The sequence below is a fragment of the Netta rufina genome (assembly GCF_964035555.1).
Source record: "Netta rufina genome assembly, chromosome: 19".
NCBI lineage: Eukaryota > Metazoa > Chordata > Aves > Anseriformes > Anatidae > Netta > Netta rufina.
The window spans coordinates 4,359,262-4,378,663 of NC_140143.1; the positions used below are offsets into that span (position 1 = coordinate 4,359,262).

General features: G+C 39.0%; 1 protein-coding gene across 1 annotated transcript; it reads left to right on the top strand.

Moving 5' to 3' along the window:
* The first annotated feature begins 346 nt into the window (after nt 1–346).
* Nucleotides 347–10,019, top strand: UTP18 (UTP18 small subunit processome component). Its single transcript, XM_084298630.1, has 14 exons — nt 347–680; nt 799–926; nt 1,011–1,106; nt 1,759–1,838; nt 2,065–2,153; nt 2,791–2,916; nt 3,759–3,933; nt 4,256–4,356; nt 5,008–5,098; nt 5,363–5,486; nt 6,983–7,157; nt 7,761–7,903; nt 8,722–8,778; nt 9,421–10,019. Exons 1-13 carry the CDS (start codon nt 375–377, stop codon nt 8,744–8,746), a joined length of 1,659 nt encoding a protein of 552 aa, XP_084154756.1. The 5' UTR covers nt 347–374; the 3' UTR covers nt 8,747–8,778; nt 9,421–10,019.
* The last annotated feature ends 9,383 nt before the right edge of the window (nt 10,020–19,402 follow it).

The following is a 19,402-nucleotide window of genomic DNA, read 5'->3' on the forward strand; positions in this document are numbered from 1 at the left end:
GGGGAAAAAGAGGAGTATCCCAGCCTGGAACTGCTTTGATTTTAGGACAGATAGCGAGGAATGCTGTATGTCTGTTAATCTGGGGAGGAAAGTGGCTCGTTTTTACGCCCCGGGGTGCAGCACCCCCCGACGCACGCAGTGGTGTGGCCCGACCGCCCCCGCGTCACGTGGGACGCGGGGCAGGCGGGGCGAAAGGGAGGCAAAGAAAGGAGACCACGTGACCGCGCCTCGCAGCCGGACTCACGTGGGCCGAGCGAGGGGAAGGGGGGGCGGTGCGGCGGGGGCCTATCGGGGGAGGGAGGCGGAGCGGTCGCGTGAGCAGCCAGCGGGGTTTCCGGTTCCGGTCGGTGCGCGAGGCGGCCCCGTGAGGAGCGATGCGGCCGGGTCCGGGGGCGGCCCGCGGGGGGGAGGCCGGGCCGGGGCCGCTGCAGCCCTCGGCGAGGAAAACGCAAATGGGCGGCAGCAGGAAGAAGAAGAAGACGGCGAGGCAGCTCCAGCGGCTCGCGGAGGAGGAGGAGGCGGCGGCGCTGGAGGCGGAGGAAGCGGAGCAGCGCGGCCGGCACCTGCAGGCCCTGTCCGGAGCCACGGGCGCGGAGCGGGAGCTGGAGGAGCTGCTCTTCGGGGACTGCCTCGCCGCCGAGGAGGGCGAGCTGCTGCAGCGCCTGGCCGGCCCGCCGCGGGTAGGGCCCGGGGGCGGGTGGGAGCTGCGGTGGCGGCAGCTTGCTGCGTGCGGGTACCCCCCGAGGGGCGGTGGTCGCCCCGCGGCTGGGCTGAAAGGGGCCGCTCGGTTGTTTTCAGCACGTTGCCGAGGATGGAGGGAGTCTTCTCAGAGACTCCAGCGATTCAGAGGTGGAGAATGAAGCGAAAAGTGCCTTCGTGTCTAAAGCGCCGGCCTGGGTGGATGAGGATGATGAAGCTGAGGAAAAGTAAGTCCAAGTTCGGGGGTAGGAGTGGTTATAAAGGGCTTCAGCGGGAATGATTTTCATGTTCTGTGTGTTTTTGTTCTCTAGGATTGATATGACACATAGGTACAGGAGAGACCTGATGAAAAGCGATGCTGAGAAAATTCTTACCAAGAAAAAGCTGAAAATAAGACTTGAAGAACAGTAAGTACTGTTAATACTTATTTGGCAAGCTTTATTATATTAAGAGTGTGTGGTTTTCCAAGTCCCATTGTGGGCTGATCTCCACGGAAATGTTACCATATTAATGTGAATTGTTTAGAGCTGGTGCTTCTTATGGTGCTTCTGGTATTTTTATATCCAAAAGTAATATTTAAAGTAGTAGTAAATAAAATATGAATTTGGTCTCTTTTCATTAAATTGTTTTTGTAGAGGTTACTTAATTCTTCTAAGAAATTATACCAAAAACTATTTGTAGTGATCTGTTGTGGTTTAATTAGGGTGATGAAATATCTTAATTTAGTATAAAATATAAGAAAGAATAGCAATAGCATAACAATGTAGAAATTCAGATGGGCTTTGGTTATCTTGGTGTAAGCGTGCATCATTCTGAAGAGCAGTGCCTTAATGTTTGGTATCAATTTTGCTTTAGATTCACATTCTACAAGTTAACAAAATACACTAATAAAGGAAGTTGAATGAAATTTGAGGAGAACTTCACATACCATTTTAAGTGAAAATAATCTTGCAAATTTTCATCTGTGTGTTGCAAGACATAAACGTATCTGATGTGTAGAAAGAAATAATTGGATTAAAAGCTTTTCATCCTTCTCACTCCTCACCATTATCTTGCTAGGTTTCAACGAGCTATGGGAGGAGTTCCTGCCTGGGCTGACAGAGAATACAGGAAGAAATCCAAGCGGACTAGAAGTGATAGTAAAGAAACCTATTACAATTCTAATATGCCTTTCTGTGCTTTCCTATTCAGCTGCATAGAAAATGACTGCTTGATATTTGGTTGATTCCTGTGGTGTGATAATTTGCTGGGTTAATCAGTTTTCTTTAGCATGCTTTTATTTGATTTATTGTTTCTGTATGGAATTTATAGGTTGTGATCAGTGAGTGGGGAATTAACCTTTTCAATATGCTTTGTTTTAATTAGGTGGCAGCGATGATGATGATGATGATCTGCTGTGCAGAACTGGTAACTTCATAACAACCTCGGAATCCCTGCCAAGAGGTATTTTGGAGGTAAAGGCAAGCCTGGTTTTGCACCTTAGTCTGAGCTATATATACATGCTTTGCTCTTTGGGCAGAGAGATCAGTGACTGCATGAGTTTCTTGTATGTGTCTGTAATGGTAATGTTTCAATATTTACACTTCACACAACTTGATAGGTCACCTTATAAAAGCATGAAACAAATTGAGGTGTATTGTTTGCTGTAGGGATTACTTCATGTATCCTTAAATAACATCTGCTACTGGGATTTCAATCTGTATGGGAAGGATGGAAATCTCCCATACGTTTGAGGTTATTGAAGTGGTCTTTGAAAAGTGAGCCTTAAGATTTTCTTATGCCATCTCATTTACAATTATTTTCTTTCTTATATCATCTCATTTGCAATTATTTCAGGTGAGTGAGAATGTAGATAGTTTTATGTAGGCTTTCTGCTACAACCAGTAGTCTAAGTAGCTTTTTATTATGTCTGCCATGTGGAAACAACTTAAGCTTACTGTGTGTGTGAGTTCTGCTTGTATCGGTTGCCTAAATGTCAGCATATAGTTTGAGATGTCTTATAGAACAAAGAATGATTAAGCTGACTGTTCGTCAGCATAAATAAATGCATAAATTTTGTTGTTTTCTCAAACTGCTTGATCTGTTTTCTAGATGAAGAGCTGCTTGCCAGCTAACCAGGAACGTCTTGCTGAAGGAAAACTGTCAACTGTGCAGTTCCATCCATCTGCTCAAGTTGTTATGACTGCTGGACGTGATCGATCCGTGTCACTCTTTCAGGTGAAGAATTTCAATTTACATGATGTAGATGGCCATTAATACCGAATACTCTTTTGTTGAATGTACCTGAAACAGGCTGGGATGATAGACTTGCTTTTTCATTCTTCCTTTGGTGGCATGCGCAGAGTGGTTGTAATGTCTGTGATTAGAAAGTGATTTCAAATGTCTGTGAATTGAAATTTTTTGGAAGATTTCTATGGGAGACTTCAGTCAGTGATTTCATACCAGCTATTTGCAGAGTATAAGTAAATTAGTTTCATCAGGCTTTTTAGTTTATGAGTAACAAGGGCTGGTGAGGTTGTGGTGTTTTTTTTTTTTTAAGTTGTTTGTAAAACCTGTATTGTGAAGAGCAATCCACTTACATTTAGAATTTGTAATACTGCTGAGAAATTAGTTTGGGCATGGAGATGCTGTACTGGAGAAGGAAGTCCTGGGGCACTCCTGTCTTGCTCCTCTGAACACTAAAAACCATAACTGTTAGGAACTTTCTGCGTGGCCCAGCATCAGTGAAATGGTCAAAGACAAAAGTTGAATTTGACCTCCACAAGTCTGCAGGAAAGGAGAATGCAAAGCAAATGTTTCCATTTGGAAAAGTGTGTTAGAAATGACATTTTGAAAAAAGCATGGGCTAGACAGGAAGGGTAAGAGGTAATCCAGGAAGGTTGGGAGTTCCTAGCGTATAGGGTGAGGGGTGAGACATGGGCTATTTGTAAACTTGGAAGAAAGGGAGAGACTTGTTTCCATCTGGTGTAGTTTTACTTTCTCTTATACTGGTGAGTCAATAAGAATTTACTGTAGAACTATGTGGTATGTTCCTTAATATGATGATGTTTCTATTGAAGGTTGATGGTATAAGGAATCCAAAAATACAGAGCATCTATTTAGAGAGTTTTCCGATCTATAAAGCTTGTTTCAGTGCTGATGGAGAACAAGTTATAGCCACTGGTACTCACCATAAAATGTTTTACGTGTACGACATGATGGGTGGAAGCATTATTCCTGTACATCAAGTAAGAGGTATGTTAGACCTTTAAGTGTTTTCAGTATTGTTAAATAGATATAACTGCCATTTAGAAGGCATATGAATTTATTTAAAAGGAAGTGGAGTGAATTGTTGGAAGTAGTGATACTTATTAGAGTATGTTTAGCTTTAGTTTGTCAAGGATACAACACTAAGTTTGTGTGGCATCTAACTAATGACGTGGTTTATGGGGGCAGTATGTTACAGAAACAAAAAGCTGAATTACAATCAGGTCTTGCTTCTATTCATTGTAGGTGTGAATGTTAAGGAAAAGAATAAATTGTGCCAGCATGACGTTCTAATTCTCTCTTTTTAAAGGCATGGAGGACAAATTTGTCAAAAACTTTGAAGTCTCTCCAGATGGATCATTTATGCTTCTAACTGGAACTTCGGGTTATCTTCATTTGCTGTCAATGAAGGTAGTTTTAGTTTCATTATTCATTTAACTTCCATTTCTTGGTACCCTTTTCCTTTTAAGCCTGCTTGCCATCTAGCTTTTTAGTTAAAACAGGTATAACATACTGTGACAGCCTTTGAGAGTGAGCTATTAACTGCCTATAGTATTAGAAAATGATTTGGGGATGTTTAGAATTTTACGGTGAAGTTGTGTTTGGGACTGATAATGGAATTAAATCCACAGTATCGTGGATTTTTTGTTGTGTTTTTTTTTTTTTTTTTTTTTTAAAAAAGTCTTATGTCAGTGACGTGTTTCATTTTATTGCATAAACCCTGCTAACAGAAATGAATGGCCTCAATATGGAGGGTGGATGATACAGGACTTTTTTTTTTTTTTTTGGAATAGTGCTAGCGTGTGTTGGTGTACCTTTGTCATGAATTGCCCTACCTACTGTGATTCATAATGAATCTAGAACTTTATTTCAATTACATTTTAAAATGCCATATGATAGCACTTGGGAAGGGCTATATGATAGCAACTTAGAAATAACTAGGAAAAACACCTTTTAAAAATAAAGTTCAGTTCCCTTATGTAATAAGATCCCTCTGAGAGAGCAGAAAAAAAGTGTTGAAATGCCAGATTCATTGTCACCATTGTTAATTTCATCCTACAGACAAAGGAACTGATCAGCACTATGAAGGTAAATGGAAGATCAACTGCATCTGCTTTCACTTCAGACAGCAGTAAAGTATATAGCTATTCAAGTAAGTGTTTTCTCTAATAGTACTAATTGTAATTCCATTTATATTGTTTTTTGTAAATCAACTGTTTTGCTGAGCTAATTGGCAAATTAAGTGATCAGATAAATAAACTGCTTTAGTATATTCTTAGATTAAAAAAAAATCCTATATTTGATACTTGTAAATGAGTTAACAGCTGTCTTCTTCTGAAACTTACTTTATCAAGACAGACAAATCAATGTGTTTTCTGTATATGTGGTTTCTGTAATCTTCTATTTCATTCTGCAGAGGAAGGTGAAGTTTTCATTTGGGATGTAAGAAGCAGAAAGTGTCTACACAAATTTGAAGACGAAGGCTCTTTGGAAGGAAAGTGTATTGCTGTTTCAAAAAATAACCAATATGTGGCATGCGGGTGAGGAACGTGGATGTTTCAGTTTCTTTATCATTTTGAAGTTCTTCAGTAAATTTGTTTGGGGCTAGTAGGAGAGTAGGAATGTAGGAATACAGAAAAAGTTCACTTTTAATGAAGCTGTAGTAGAGGTGAATGGATGAACCATTGCCTTTTCTATGATAATCATTTATTTTGTTCCATGTATATGTAAAATACCATACACACTGAATACTGGTATCACTCCTAGTGTATTACTATTGCCTTGCAATAGGTCTAGCAGTGTTGTGGTTTAACCTGGCCGGCAGCCAAACACCACACAGCCGTTCTCTCACCCTCCCCCCTCCCTCTCTGGGATGGGGGAGAGAAATGGGAAAGTGAAGCCTGTGAGTTGAGATAAAGACAGTTTATTAAGACAGAAAAATAATAACAATAATGATGATAATAGTACTACTACTGCTGTGTTCAAAACAAGTGATATGCAATGCAATTGCTCACCACCCACTGACCGATGCTCAGCCTAACCCTGAGCAATCCAGCCTCCCCCCGACCCCGGCCAGCCACCCCTATATATTGTTTAGCATGAGGTCAGGTGGTATGGAATACCTGTTTGGGTCAGCTGTCCTGGGTCTGTCCCCTCCCAGCTCTTGCTGCATCCCCAGCCTGCCTGCTAGCAGGACAGAGCGAGAAGCTGAAACATCCTTGGCTTGACGTAAGCGCTGCTCTGCAACAATTATAACATCAGCATGTTATCAGCACTCTTCTCATCCTAATTCAAAACATAGCGCCCTACCAGCTACTATGAGGAGAACTAACTCTGTCCTAACTGAAACCAGGACAAGCAGTTAATTTTAAAATCACATGGAGTGAAATTGCATAATCTGTAATATAAATACCAGTCTGGTGCCCCATTTCTTTGACATTTTCTTCTAGTTTACTCTTACACTTCTGATTTGATTGCTGTAAGAGAATGTTATCACTTCAAAAGATGTCTTAACTCAGTTGCAGCAACAGAACTGTAATATTGCTTAAAAGTATTTCTGAAATAAGCTTGCTGAGATGCAACTTCAGCTAGTGGTATCAATTCATTACAATGAGACTGCAAAATATTTACAATATGCATTTTCTCAGCCCACTGCAGAAGAGGATTTTAAAGCAGACTTGTTCTGTGTGGAGCGTGTTTTTAGGCATATTTTGCATAAAAGCAAACACACAAGAGCTCAATGATTTCTGAATCTTTGATAGTAAGCTCTCACTGCTTTAAATTCATCGTATATAAGAGACCAGTTAACAAAGTATCTCTGGGTAGGTGTCATTGTCACCCCACTCACTCCTTGCAACCCTCCACTAAATACTGTTGCAAACTTTAAAGCAAAATGCAAGCTTCAAACAGAATATTACAAACTGTGCTAAATAGTTAACAGTGATCTCTTTAAGTTGAATGTTGGCTATGGATAACAAATTAATATGTACTGGAAGTGCTATTTATTGGTATAGTCTTTGTTAATTTCTCTTTTTAGTTCAGTTTCTGGAGTTGTAAACTTATATACTACTGATGTCTGCCTCAAAGAAAATAATCCTAAACCGGTTAAAGCCATAATGAATCTAGTTACATCTGCTACATCTGTGACCTTCAATCCTACCACGGAAATCTTGGCTGTGGCCTCTAATGAAGCTGATGAGGCTGTCAAATTGGTATGTTCAGCTTCTTGCGTGGTATCTTGGTGGAAAAAATTTCCTGTTGATAAAATAAAACTGATGCTGAGTAGATAAGTATACTGCAGAATTTGCTAGACAGAGCAGATCAGGATGTGTACAAGGGACCGTATATCTAAGAAAATTATTTTTTTTTCTTTGAAGCATGTTCTGAATGTAGCTTAATTCACCTGTTACTTCTTTCTTTAAAATGCTTTTTTTTTTTTTTTTTTTTAAACAGTGCTGTAAATAAAACAACTTAGCAACAAATCTGATTTTCCAGTATCTGTTAACTGTTACAGTCTTACTGTGTGGTAATAGCTCATTCAGAATTCTGGTCAACAGTAGATCTAATCAATTAATCTGAGGATTTGGAAGCCTCTTTTTACTCCTTAGATGTAATTACTCAAAAATAAATTAGGTGCAATAAATGATTTCTTAGTGTGTTTCCTGCACCTTGTTTCTTCAGTAGAAAACCTAGAGTGGAGTAGGATAGGAATAGAACTGATCATTTGAAATCAGTGTTGAACTTAAACGTTAAATTTTTACTTTGATGTGATTTTTTTTTTGCTCCTAACTGATGAGTTACCTATTTCTTAATAGATACACATTCCGTCGTATACTGTATTCTCAAACTTCCCAGTGTTCAGAAGAAAACAAATTTATCTTACTCAGTCTATGGACTTTTCTCCTAGAAGTGGATTTTTCTCTATAGCAAACAACAAAGGCAAAGCTTTATTATATAGGTATGTACTAACTTAGGCTGATAAATGCTAGGTAGCACACTTACCTTTTCAAGGTGGGGCAGATGACTGGTAAATGATAAAAAAAAAAAAAAAATATAATAAAAAAAAAATGGTCTACTTGATCTAAATTTTAATGAAGAGAGTATGATGCTGACTTCCTATCCTGGGGAATGAATCTAGTTGTTTGCAGCAAAATATAGTTTATAATCAGAAATCTATGTCAAAAATTTTGTTGAAATAACTTGCTGAAATAACTAGGAAAGAAAAAGCCAGATACTGGATGTTCTTCCTTTTTTTTTTTTTTTTTTTTTTTAATTTTTAAAAGAATTGGAAGACTAAAACAAGATATGAGTTTCTATACTAGCATCCACATCTGTCATGGTTTGTTCTAGCTGTGAAGGCAGGATGAAGAGCATCCATGGGGGGGGTGCACTGGCACAGGTTGTCCAGAGAGGTTGTTCAATCTCTATCCTTTGAGATACTCGAAAGCAATTGGAATGTCTGACTAGCTTAAGATAAACTTGATTTTAATGTGAGGTCTGATTTATGAGGTCTGACAGGGAGAACTTATGGGGAAAAAACAACAACAACAACAAAAAGCAAGAATGTAAAAATGAGAATAAATCTGTTAATGTAATTGTCCTTTATTTAAATCTGAACTGCATGTTGTAATGGCACTTCGGGTAAATCTATTAACCTGATGATTGCTGTCTTTTACTACATACATATTTCAACTATTGAATAGTTGTCATTTCTTATGGTGTTTGCTCAACAAGTTACTGAAGTTTTAAACCTGTCTCAACTTTTTTTTTTTTCAGGCTGAAACATTATTCAGATTTTTAAAAGATAGAGGAGAAAATGGGCTAGTAACTCAGGTAAGAGTAGCACTAGAGCTATTGATAAGATTGTCTTGAGGAATCTTTGTTTTGTTTTGCTGTTTCCACTACTTCATAGGTGGCAACAAGAAGTTCTTAGTGTGTAATCTGAAATGGTCTTGTTTGTATTTCGTACACACAGTGGGCTACTTTAGTGGGCAAGATTTATACTTGTTTTATTAATCTCAGCTTTTCTAATAATACTCTTAAAGTCAGTAGGTAGTTTAACGGAACTTGCCCAGTCCTGTTGACAGCAATTTAAAGAAAATCTGACCATATTTAAATCACACTCCTGGGCAGTGGTGGTAAAAGCAACTGTGGGCTGGCTTAGCTTGATCCTGTTGTGAAGTCATGTTAAGCCTGCATATTTGAAAATTTAGGTTACATAAATAAGCTTGAAGTACAGTTTGTGTGCAGGTATCTTATTGTAGACTTTAATATTGTCCTGGGAAAGGACATGTCCTGTAGTGTTGTCAGTAACGTAGTAGTGCTATTTGAACCAAAATGTGATAATGATGGAAAGCTCAGCCCATTCAAATGGGAGGCAGATTAATCTTCTGCATGTTAAGCTTGCGTAAAACTTTGGGATGGCTAAATATTCTGAAAATACTAACAAATGTCTCTGTACTGATCTTTCCACAGGTGTTGTAACCTGGAATTACAAGAATGGAACTACACGATCAAGCAAATTTTTTATATGGAAGTTGAAAAATAATATAACTTGTGGCTTTTGAATGTTTTTACGTAATAAATGTACCTGATAAGTTTTCAGGCATGTTATTCCAACTTTTTTCAATGTTTTGTTTAAGCAAATGACTAAAGACTTTAATGGTTGCTACTCAAGTTAATGTCTTCAAGAAATGCTTGATGTCCTCAGTTATTATGAGAATATAAAGTATTCCACTGTTAACATAAGTATTGGCTTTACATAAAGTGTGAGCTCTGCTTTGTGCATTTGGCTTGAGCTTTGCCACCAGTCAGATCCATTTGTGGCTGGAAACATGGTTTTGCTGACCGGGGGAGCAAAGAAGTAACCTGAAGAACCCTGTTGGTGCAGTGGGCCAGCTATAGCTTAGGAGGAACACCAGCCACCATCCTTTGTGCTTAATGTCTCATCACCAGATCAACTGTTGTACTGTGGTTTTAATTCTTCAGGAAGACTCCATTCTTACCTTTCTGTGAAAGTAAAGCACCCTGAATAATCCCAAATGTCACTTCATTTGATTTTTCAATCAGTTGTAAAATCCTGATCTCATTACAGCTGCTGTTGCTGGTTCTTTCTGATGTGTCTCAAATCATTGTTTTTCCTGAATTAGCCACATATTTTCAAATACATACAGGAAAAAGTTGGCTAGGAGTCTGCTACAACATTAGTGAAGTCTCTATTTTGAGAATAAATTGTGACTAATAACATCTGTCCACTTCACAGGAGGGAGCTTTTGGAGCAGTAACATCAAGAGCAAGGTGTTCCAGTAAGCGTTAGTGAAGGTCGATATTAAGCAGTCAGTGAAAGTGTTATTACAAGGAAGGTACTCTGAGCATGAGGAAAGCTAATTCTAGAAACCTGTCAAAGGTATGAGTTTACTGCTAAATACTTGTCATAACTGTTTTCAAAAACAGGATAGTGTTCTCTGAAGTACTGGGTTTTTTAACACAGCTTTACTAATGGTGCATTTTACAAATCATGGAAAAGCAGAATATGCTATGAAGGTGTTAAACGGATTAGAGTATTTAAACTTATTGAAGTGTTAAACCTAAATATCTTTGGAAGAGGAAAAAAAAAATAAGCACACTTTACTAAGATGCTTGATACAGGATTTTTCTGTTACAACCAAATTTAGTTAAAATCTAGATGGGACTGAAAATCTGTTGAATTTCAGAAAACTAGAAGCTGAAACTGGTTGATACTTCACTAGAGGGCAGCACTTAATCACTTATTTTGGACATTCAATGGCTTTATGCAATGTATCAGTTCCTCCTGTGACAGCCCTGCTCCTGAGTAGGGTTGTGGTTCTCAACATGACTCAGCTTTTTTTTTTTTTTTTTTTTTTATAATTTCTGTACTTCAGGCTTAGGTTTAAATAGCATGACCTAATCCACAAAACTATTGCATCTTTTTTCAGATAGGTGCCATGACTTCTAAAAAGGTAGGTTTTTAATAAGTTAGATTGACCAATCACATGAAAGTAGCTGTGAAGTATTTTAGTACACTTAATCCACTGCCCCTCTTCTTCCAGTGTGTCTCCATTCTTTCCATGAAGAAATAATTCTGAACCTAGTGTTTCAAAACCATATAGCAAGCCGTTAACAGATCTCAAACTAGGAATTAAGGGATTCCTGGCCTTGTTAATTTAACAAGTCCAACAGCTTCTAATGCTCTTCCGTGTACATCCTGCAGATTTGTGGTTTAGGTTGAATGGGACAGGAAAGCGAATAGAAAAGGTGTTACATAGTGTGGTGTGGTGCTGTATGCTGTTGTGTCACTGCAAATGCTTCCAAATAATGCCAGAAAGAAAGGAGAGATTAAACATTTTAAACAAATTCTGTGATGTGGTTAGCAAATATGAAGCTTGACAATGAGGAGCACTGGAGAACAAGCAAGTTTAACCTTTGCACTAAATATCTTAGTTCTTGCTGTTGTATTTTGTCTTCTGCAAAACATAGCTTACAGCTCCATTCAACATAGAATAGTGAAGACTTCTGCGTTTTGAGAAATGAAAAAAACCTCAGTGTGTCTGTGGCATTTTGTAATGTGTTTTCAGTAATGACTTTCAGGTAATTACCAGATTTAAAAAGTGGGATGTTGATAAGTATTGCAAGAAGTTGATGTTACTAATGTGTCTAGGATATTTATTTGCAATTAATTTGTAGTTCATTTGTGGATGAATTACCACATTTTAGATAAACATATCACAGTACTCATCTCAAATGAAAAATTCAGCTTTGTCAATTTGCTATGTGTTAATAGTACTTATACTTCTGACCTATTTAAAACCTTTGTGTTTAATTCCTTTTTTCCTAGCGTGGCTTTTTTTTTTTTTACTGGCATTGCTCAGCTGAAGTTCTTTTAATGAATTATTTCTCTGCTTTTTCCTCTTCCATTCTCCTTGGCAAAATAAATTTTATTGATGTAGCCCATTAAATATTTATCACCACAGCCTTTCCCCTTCAGGCTGTGATCTTGTCCAATTCTGCAAGCTAAAGACAATTAGTCTGGTGCTTAGAAAGGAAATCTGAAAGGAAAAAAAGACTGACTAGATGCTGGAGTAACACTGGTTACTTAGATTATTAGGTTTACTACTAAGTCTGTCTTGAAACAGTTTGCTCCGGATTCTGGAACTAGATTTGTGGTGAAATTGAATAGCAAAAGTTTAAAGGATCAAAATGATTTTCACCGTGTCTAATTCAAGGTCCAAGAGTGCTTCTCTCAAAATTATTTGGAAAGTTAGTTCCATAAATCCCTGTGGAACTGCTTCAACCACTACCTGATTTTCCTAGTTAACATTCCAGCCAGACCCAGTACACCTAGCTATTTGCTGATTAGGGAGAGCAAGTAAGAATCTCCTCTCTGGATGCAGTGCTGTAGATATGGCAGTTATAGAACACCTTAAAAAGAAGCTGGTTTCTCACCTAACAGTGCTTCTCAAAGTATTTAAAGGTCTCAAGTAACACCCTAACGTGCACACACACACACCCTCTTCGCCCCTTTTTTTTGTTGGTTTTGGCAGGGGGGCTGTGGTTTGTGAGTCCTGGTGGAGGATATGGAGCTCTTCTGAAGGGTGTCAGCAGTAAAAGAATGTACTGGACAAAATGCTCAGGTTACTGCTATCTGATACGTCTAGGCATCCAGCTGGCATTCAGTAGACCACACTGTCACTAAATTCTTGTGTATTTACACTGCATTTTTGAGCAGCAATCCGCTAGGCACTTAATGACTTCCTACTGTTGTTTGGCTTTCTGTTGATGAAACTATGGAACAAAGATTACGTTTTCTGGAACAGAACATCTCTTGGGTGCTCAGACATGATATTTGTCCTGTGTTTGTATGGCAGGGAATACAGTCTAACCCATTCTGGGGCACTCATTGAGGCAGTCTGCACCTGTGTATTTTCTTCTGGTGACTAAAACTATTAAGTTACAGATCTTGTCAAATTACTTTGAGCCCCCTTAACCTGAACAAAATCTTATAAGCTGATTATACACTTTGAACTGACTGCAGCCTGATTTGATTTTCATAATATATATTACAATATGTGCCTGAAAACTCAAGATCACTGTACTGAGATGAAGTCTGGAACTGAGTGGAAAAGTCCTTGTTAATAGGAAATTCAAGGTTACATTTAATTGAGAAGACACAAGAAATGTGTGGGTAAATATAGCAGTCACATGGGATTCAAGAATAACAGGCAAATTTGTGTAAGTTAATTTTCTATTTAACAAAGCCCTTTATTGCTTATAAAAATGTTTATATCTATATTAACATAATCCAGCTGTCAGTTCTCAAACCACTTAGTGCTGGTGTATTTCAGCTGTGTATTATACCACATACTGAGCCGAGGCTATAAAGTGATGTATACCAATTAAGATTAATTATTGTAAGATTTAGTATGGACAGATAGCTGGTCAAAATTGAGCAAATCTTCAATTAAAGTGTTTCTCCTTTTTTCTTTCTCAAAGAATGCTGTTTGGCAGAACAATGCTGATTTTCTGTGTCTAAATTTATCTCGACCTATTTTGATTGGATATAACGACTTTAATGTAGTTGTGGAACAGAGAACAGAGGCTGTCCTTGGGATCCCTCGAGGGTACGGGTTTCAGTTGCAGAAAAAGCAAAGTTTAAATGCTGTTTCCAGTTGAATGGAAGACTCTTGAGATTTGTGACTCTTATTCGCGGTTTAAGTGATGTGTTGCATCAGGCCTGATAGCAAGTGGCTTTTCTCTAAAGATACTGAGGAATTCAGAAATACACAGACTATACTAAAGTCAAGGAAAAGTTTTAAAACTGTGTACTTAAGCTTTCCAATCAGAACTGTGTAATTTTGGAGTAAGCATGAGTTGCTGAGGGCTTATGAAAACTTTTTATTCAAATTCAGGACTATAAACAATACGCTTTCCCTTTGTAGGATGGAGATTATAGATCTTATTTTAGATCTAGATCTATAGATCTTATTTTCTTGTAGATTTTTGAAAAAGATGCTGTAGCTTCATTGTGGCAAAGTTGAATTGTGTTTCTAATTTCCCTCAAGGTATTTGAGTAAAAGGCGTGACAGGCATAGAGCAGCAAGGTGCAGATTATTATGGTCAGAAGAGAAACTAGTGTTTTGCTTAAAATTCATCCTATTGTGATTAACATAATAGCAATTTGTACTTGCAGGTACAATGTCCACTTAGTAATCTTAAAGTGGAGGTGCTATATAATTCAAAACAGTGTCTTGAAGCCCAGCAGGGCTAAATTAGGGAAAAATGTTAGTGTCTTCCTTGATTGTAATCATCTGTACTTGCAGCCCATTCAGTTTGAAGATCTAAAAGAGCTTTATTAAGGGATGTAATCATGTATAGTAAGTAATATTAGGTTTCTCTTTGGGGGGGGGAGGGAGGGGAGAGGTACAGAGGTGAAATAAATGATATGCTGAGTTGGAACTGGGATCTCAAGTTTAGTTGCTTGATTTCCTGTCATTTTTTTCTAAAACATTGGATTAGCTTCTCTCATTGGATTGTTATGCCTTGGCCTGTTTTTGTATATGCACCTGCTATTCCCTTTTTTTACTGACTTGTAGTTCTGGAATGATACTGAAGGTGGTCCTTTCATTCTCCAGTCTGTTTTCCTTCTGCAGATACTTTAAAGTGACTCTGCTGATGAATATGGTGTTTAGATTTTGTGAGGAGTACTAGTTCTCTGGGAACTGATGTTCAGGTCAGAGTATTTCTAACCTGTCAGCTTTGGCAGGTTTCTGCAAAGACAGTCAGTAAAGTTGAAATTGTTGCAGAAAATTAAAACTTGCACTGAAATTCATAGGTTCCCGCGTCTCTTCTGAATATAGATGAAAATACAATCCAGGAAAATGGGAGGGGGGTATGTCATAAAGTTGGCTATAGTCAGGGCCATCTAAAAATAATTACCTTTATTATAAACTTACATAAATATCTTGCTATCTTGTGTGTCTAATAATGCCAGAGCTGCTTTTCCACAGTGAAATTTTACTTGTCTAATTTTCTAAACACTTTGTGACCATCTGTCTTCACTCTGGATATGAGACATTAATTAAAGCCTTTAAGAGATGTGCAGTAAACTTACCCTCAAATCTCTGAGAAGTCAGTTTTTTACACACAGCTTAAAGGAGACCATTAGCTGTCTGGATTCCTGTCAATAAAACAAACTCTGGTGATGCTAGGGGTAAGTCCAATAATTAGGGGTAGTGACATATTGAACAGCAGAAAAATCCCCAGCAGTTAGCAAAATGTCTGGAAGAATCCAGATGTTGGAGATTCAGTATGATGATTTCTATAGGTTACATCGGTGCACTGCAGAAAATGCAAATGACAAACTAAAAGAAGTGCTCAGTAACACAGTCAGTTGTATTTATTGCTAAAATAATTGCTTGATACTGTTGTGCTGATATAAACTCAGGGTGTCTCTGTAAACAACTGTCTTGTAACAATACATACAGAATTCTGCCCTACATGCAGTGTACTGATGCTTCTACCCAGAAAGAAGCTAACCAAGAAATACCTTTGGAAATTACATTTTTGGGGGCGTACCTTTAAAAAAAAAATAATGCAGCTGTAATAACTCCCTGAGTTTGTTTGAATATATCCTCCAGCAAATCATGTCTTCACCTCTGAGCAATTAAAACAGTAGAACAGAATTTCACTTGAATGCATTTAATGCTTTTTTCTTGGTTTTGCCATATGCTGATTTCTCCTGGAGGGAGAAAATCTGAGAGTATCATGTAACATTTTTCCAAATAGAATAATAAATGAGTGGGTGTTTGAGATGTGAAAGGATATGAATCTCTGAAGCTGGCTTAGATAATTTGTTTTTTTAGTTGCGCGGAGTAAGTCCAATGTTTTCAGGAGCATTTTCAGCTCAGAAGATTGTGTGCTTATGCAAAACATGGCCAAGAACAGATGAAGGTGAAATATGGTAAATTAATGAATGGGTCAGGTCTCTAGTTTTTCCTGAGTCTGGAAGACTTGACTAACTTCCAACAGCAGTAAAATAGCCAGATCTGCTGAAGGGCTCTGCAAGAACAGGACCCCCCTGCCCCAGCTCTGCACGTCCGAGTGCCTGGCGCTGGGCACAGCTCTGTGGCACAAGCTGCTCTTTTTCTTCTGAGCTTTGTTGTCTTCCTGATCTATCCTCTGGGAACCTCTTCCTTGTTTTTTCAGACAGACTTAGATAAGTCCCCTGGAAAAAAAGTCTTCAGCTCAGCTGGCACTCTTAATCTAAAAATATGAGGCACGTAATTGCTGTTAACACTCATAACAGTTTTAAGTTCATGGAAAGTTAGCCAATATTTTTAATGGAGCTACTTCACAGTTAGATTATGTTCCTGATGAGCGTGTCATTGCTTCATTAGGTTTCTCCCCTCATAGTTTTCCTGCATTTTGATAGCAAATGATCCTTTGCTCTCAAGGACATAGCCAGGGCTGATGTTTCTGTGAAACACATGGTGATGCCACCTACAGATGCATTTCATCTTCTAGGTGTCTGTGCCACTTTCAGAGATCAGCCTAGGAAGAAGGGTTAGGGAAGAAAACTTGCAAAAAATGAGTTTATTAAATTTTTATGGTAATGATCTTAAGTGCTTATGTATAGTGGTAGTGAAAATGATGAGACTGATATACTCCAGCTACTAACTTATACTTCATTAACTTTATTAGGCAAAATTACTTAAGACTTCATAAATATCAAATGCTAGTCCCTGCACACAGAGCAGTATCATAACATTTATAAGCATCATTAAGTGCTGGAGTGCACATTCGCACACATGTGTTGTAGCAGAAGTGAGATCACTAAACAACGGAGATGCATTTATTTTCTGGGGAACAATTTCCTGAATTCATGGGAGTTTTAAAACTATTTCAAGGAGTTCTGCATTTCCATAATCAGGTATACAAATGCCTTATTCTGAAGTTTTTACCCAGCAAAATATCAGCTGGGTATGTCAGGTGTTTCTGGGTTGGATGATGATTTATGGGGTCATGGTTCAGATCGTAGCAATCCCTCATTTCTGAGAGGCCGGACACCTGTGCTCTGGCTGAAGCTGGGGAGATGCAGCAGGAGGCACTTGCACTGTGCTGTTATGGGGGCCTGGCATTTGCTCTTCTCTGTGCTCACTGGATGGAGCAGTCATGGGGTTAAACATTGAAGGTCTACTTAGTGTCAGTCATTCATCTCTAAGCCTTCTAAGTGAAGCACAAAGTCCTTTCAAAAAGTAAAAAAGCTTTCATAATGATGAGGCTGTGTCTTGTTCCCACAGAATTCAGAAGGAACAAGTACATATTCTTCCATTTCAGACTTTTTCTTTAATTATAGCCTCAGATTTTTCATCACAGTGGTCAAAAAGCATCTCTTAGTAGTACAAAGAACTATGCCCATCCAAGGTATTTTAGAAACAGCTACGTAAATGGATTTGTCTGAAGATAAGGACAGGTTGAGCTTGTTAAAACCAAGTTGACAAGTTAAGTGGAGAAGCCTGTCTTGAAGTGGCATGTGATGGGACACCTGTGCAGGCAGGCAGCTATAGCTGAGTGGAAGCAGAGCAGAGGTTCTTTTTTACGGATGAATTCAGCTTGGGTCAAGGTATGCCTGAGTGTGGGAAGAAAGGTAAGAGTTCCCTTATGGTATAATGCTTTTCTGAATCTTTTTCCTGGGGGGTGAAGCTTTGCTCATCAGTATATTTGTGTGATGGTGGTGAATTTCTCTGCAGCGACCTGGAGCTGGAAGTCCAGACGGTCCTTCTGAGCTGCTGTTTCTCTTCAAGTTTTAGTTTCAGTAGTTTGACAATAGCTGAATTCTGGGAAAGGTATCCCTAAGGGAATCTGAAGTGTGTTTTCTGAAAGCTGTAGGGATAGCTCCGTTAATCTAGATTTAGCGAGTTGTTTGGGATGTAGTACTCTTATTATCACTGTAGAAACTGCCTGTGCAGAGATGGATTGAAACAGGACCACTTTCCTGAGAGATGTTTGCCTTCTCAGACTTATAATAGGAAAGCCATGGGGATGCAGGCTGAAGGGAATTCCTGCCAGGATGAGCAATTGTGTCTCTTGTGTACCTGGTTCTTGGTATTTTTCCTAATTCCTGGTTTCTTGCTGGTGGTTTTGGCTTCGTGGCCATCCCCATTGAACTGCAGGCTGCTGGTTTACAGAAGAGGGAGCAGTCATGCTCCTTTCTCACCTGGCTGCTCCTCTTGGCTTTCCTCAGTGTAATGTGGTGAAACAGCTCTTTTTTTTTTGTGAGTGCGGATTAATGAACAGTTAAAGAACAAAGAAATGAATGTTAACATACTGATGGGACTATCACACTGTATATATGTGACTGAGTAAGCCCTGCCATGCCTGCAGTGTGCTTAACTGCGGGGCTTCTAAAATCAGGAAGGGCTCAGGAGAGACAGGCAGCCGTTGAGGGAGGCAGAAGTGCTGCAGCAGCGCGTGCAGGAGCAGAGATGCATTCCTTATGCCCTCCTCTAAAAGGCTATTGTATAGTTTGCCTTATTAGTATGGAGCCATTTCACTGCTCTTGATGTGTGTAAATGCTACCAGAAGCTCTTGCTGTGTAGTAATTCTTAACCGTGCTAGGTGTGTTTCCCTGAATTATGGTGACGAGGTTGTCTAATGTTGCTTTACAGCGCCTATTGCCTATTTAAGGATACAGCAGGCTGTTTGGGGTATAGCTCTTACAAAGGCAATGATGAGCTGCTGTACAGACTTGTCACTAATACCTGAGTGCATTCTAGGTAATCTGTTCTGCAGTATTTTTTACTGACATGGTCCCTCTAAAGCTAAGAGAGTAACGGGTGATTTGTAAGCCTGAAAAAAAAACCTCCATTTGTCAGGTGGGGGGAAAAATTTGTACTAGGTCTGCAAAGAGGCTTCATAATTTTTACATGTGAGCATCTTGGAAAATTTCAGGGGGGAAAAAAATCAAGCTTTTATTTTAAAAAACAACAAAACCTTCTGGTATGCTTACTCAGAAGAGCCATATGTACCGCAGTCAGTGTGGATAAACCTCCTCAGCTGAACCCTGCTACCCGGGGGAACAGGGTGTTCTTTAAAGTTCAAATCAGAATTTAAATTTTTCATATGCTCTTCTTGTCTAATAGTACGTACAAACACACAGCTCTCATGTAGGGTATTTTTTTTCGACTTTCCATCTCTGCTCAGGCAGAAGGATTCTCATTCTGGTAAATATTCAACTGGATGAAAACCTCGATTAAGGGGGGGGGAAAAAAAGTTTTAGGGACTGCTCAGCTGGGTTAGGCCTGTACAGGCTGATAGGGAACGAGAGATGCTTGTCTGCTGGGACAGCACTGTGAATCCAGGATCATCTGAGGATCAGGAAATAAGATTTTTGCCACCTAATACTCTGGAGGAGCTCTAGGTCAGGTGGCAGAAATTATTT

Bases quoted from the DNA above. Each gene is read 5' to 3' on its own strand.
- UTP18 (XM_084298630.1), top strand. From the start codon at position 375: ATGCGGCCGGGTCCGGGGGCGGCCCGCGGGGGGGAGGCCGGGCCGGGG. The intron at 1,107-1,758 runs GTAAGTACTGTT...TTATCTTGCTAG, and splicing joins AAAATAAGACTTGAAGAACA to GTTTCAACGAGCTATGGGAG. The intron at 5,099-5,362 runs GTAAGTGTTTTC...TTCATTCTGCAG, and splicing joins TAAAGTATATAGCTATTCAA to AGGAAGGTGAAGTTTTCATT.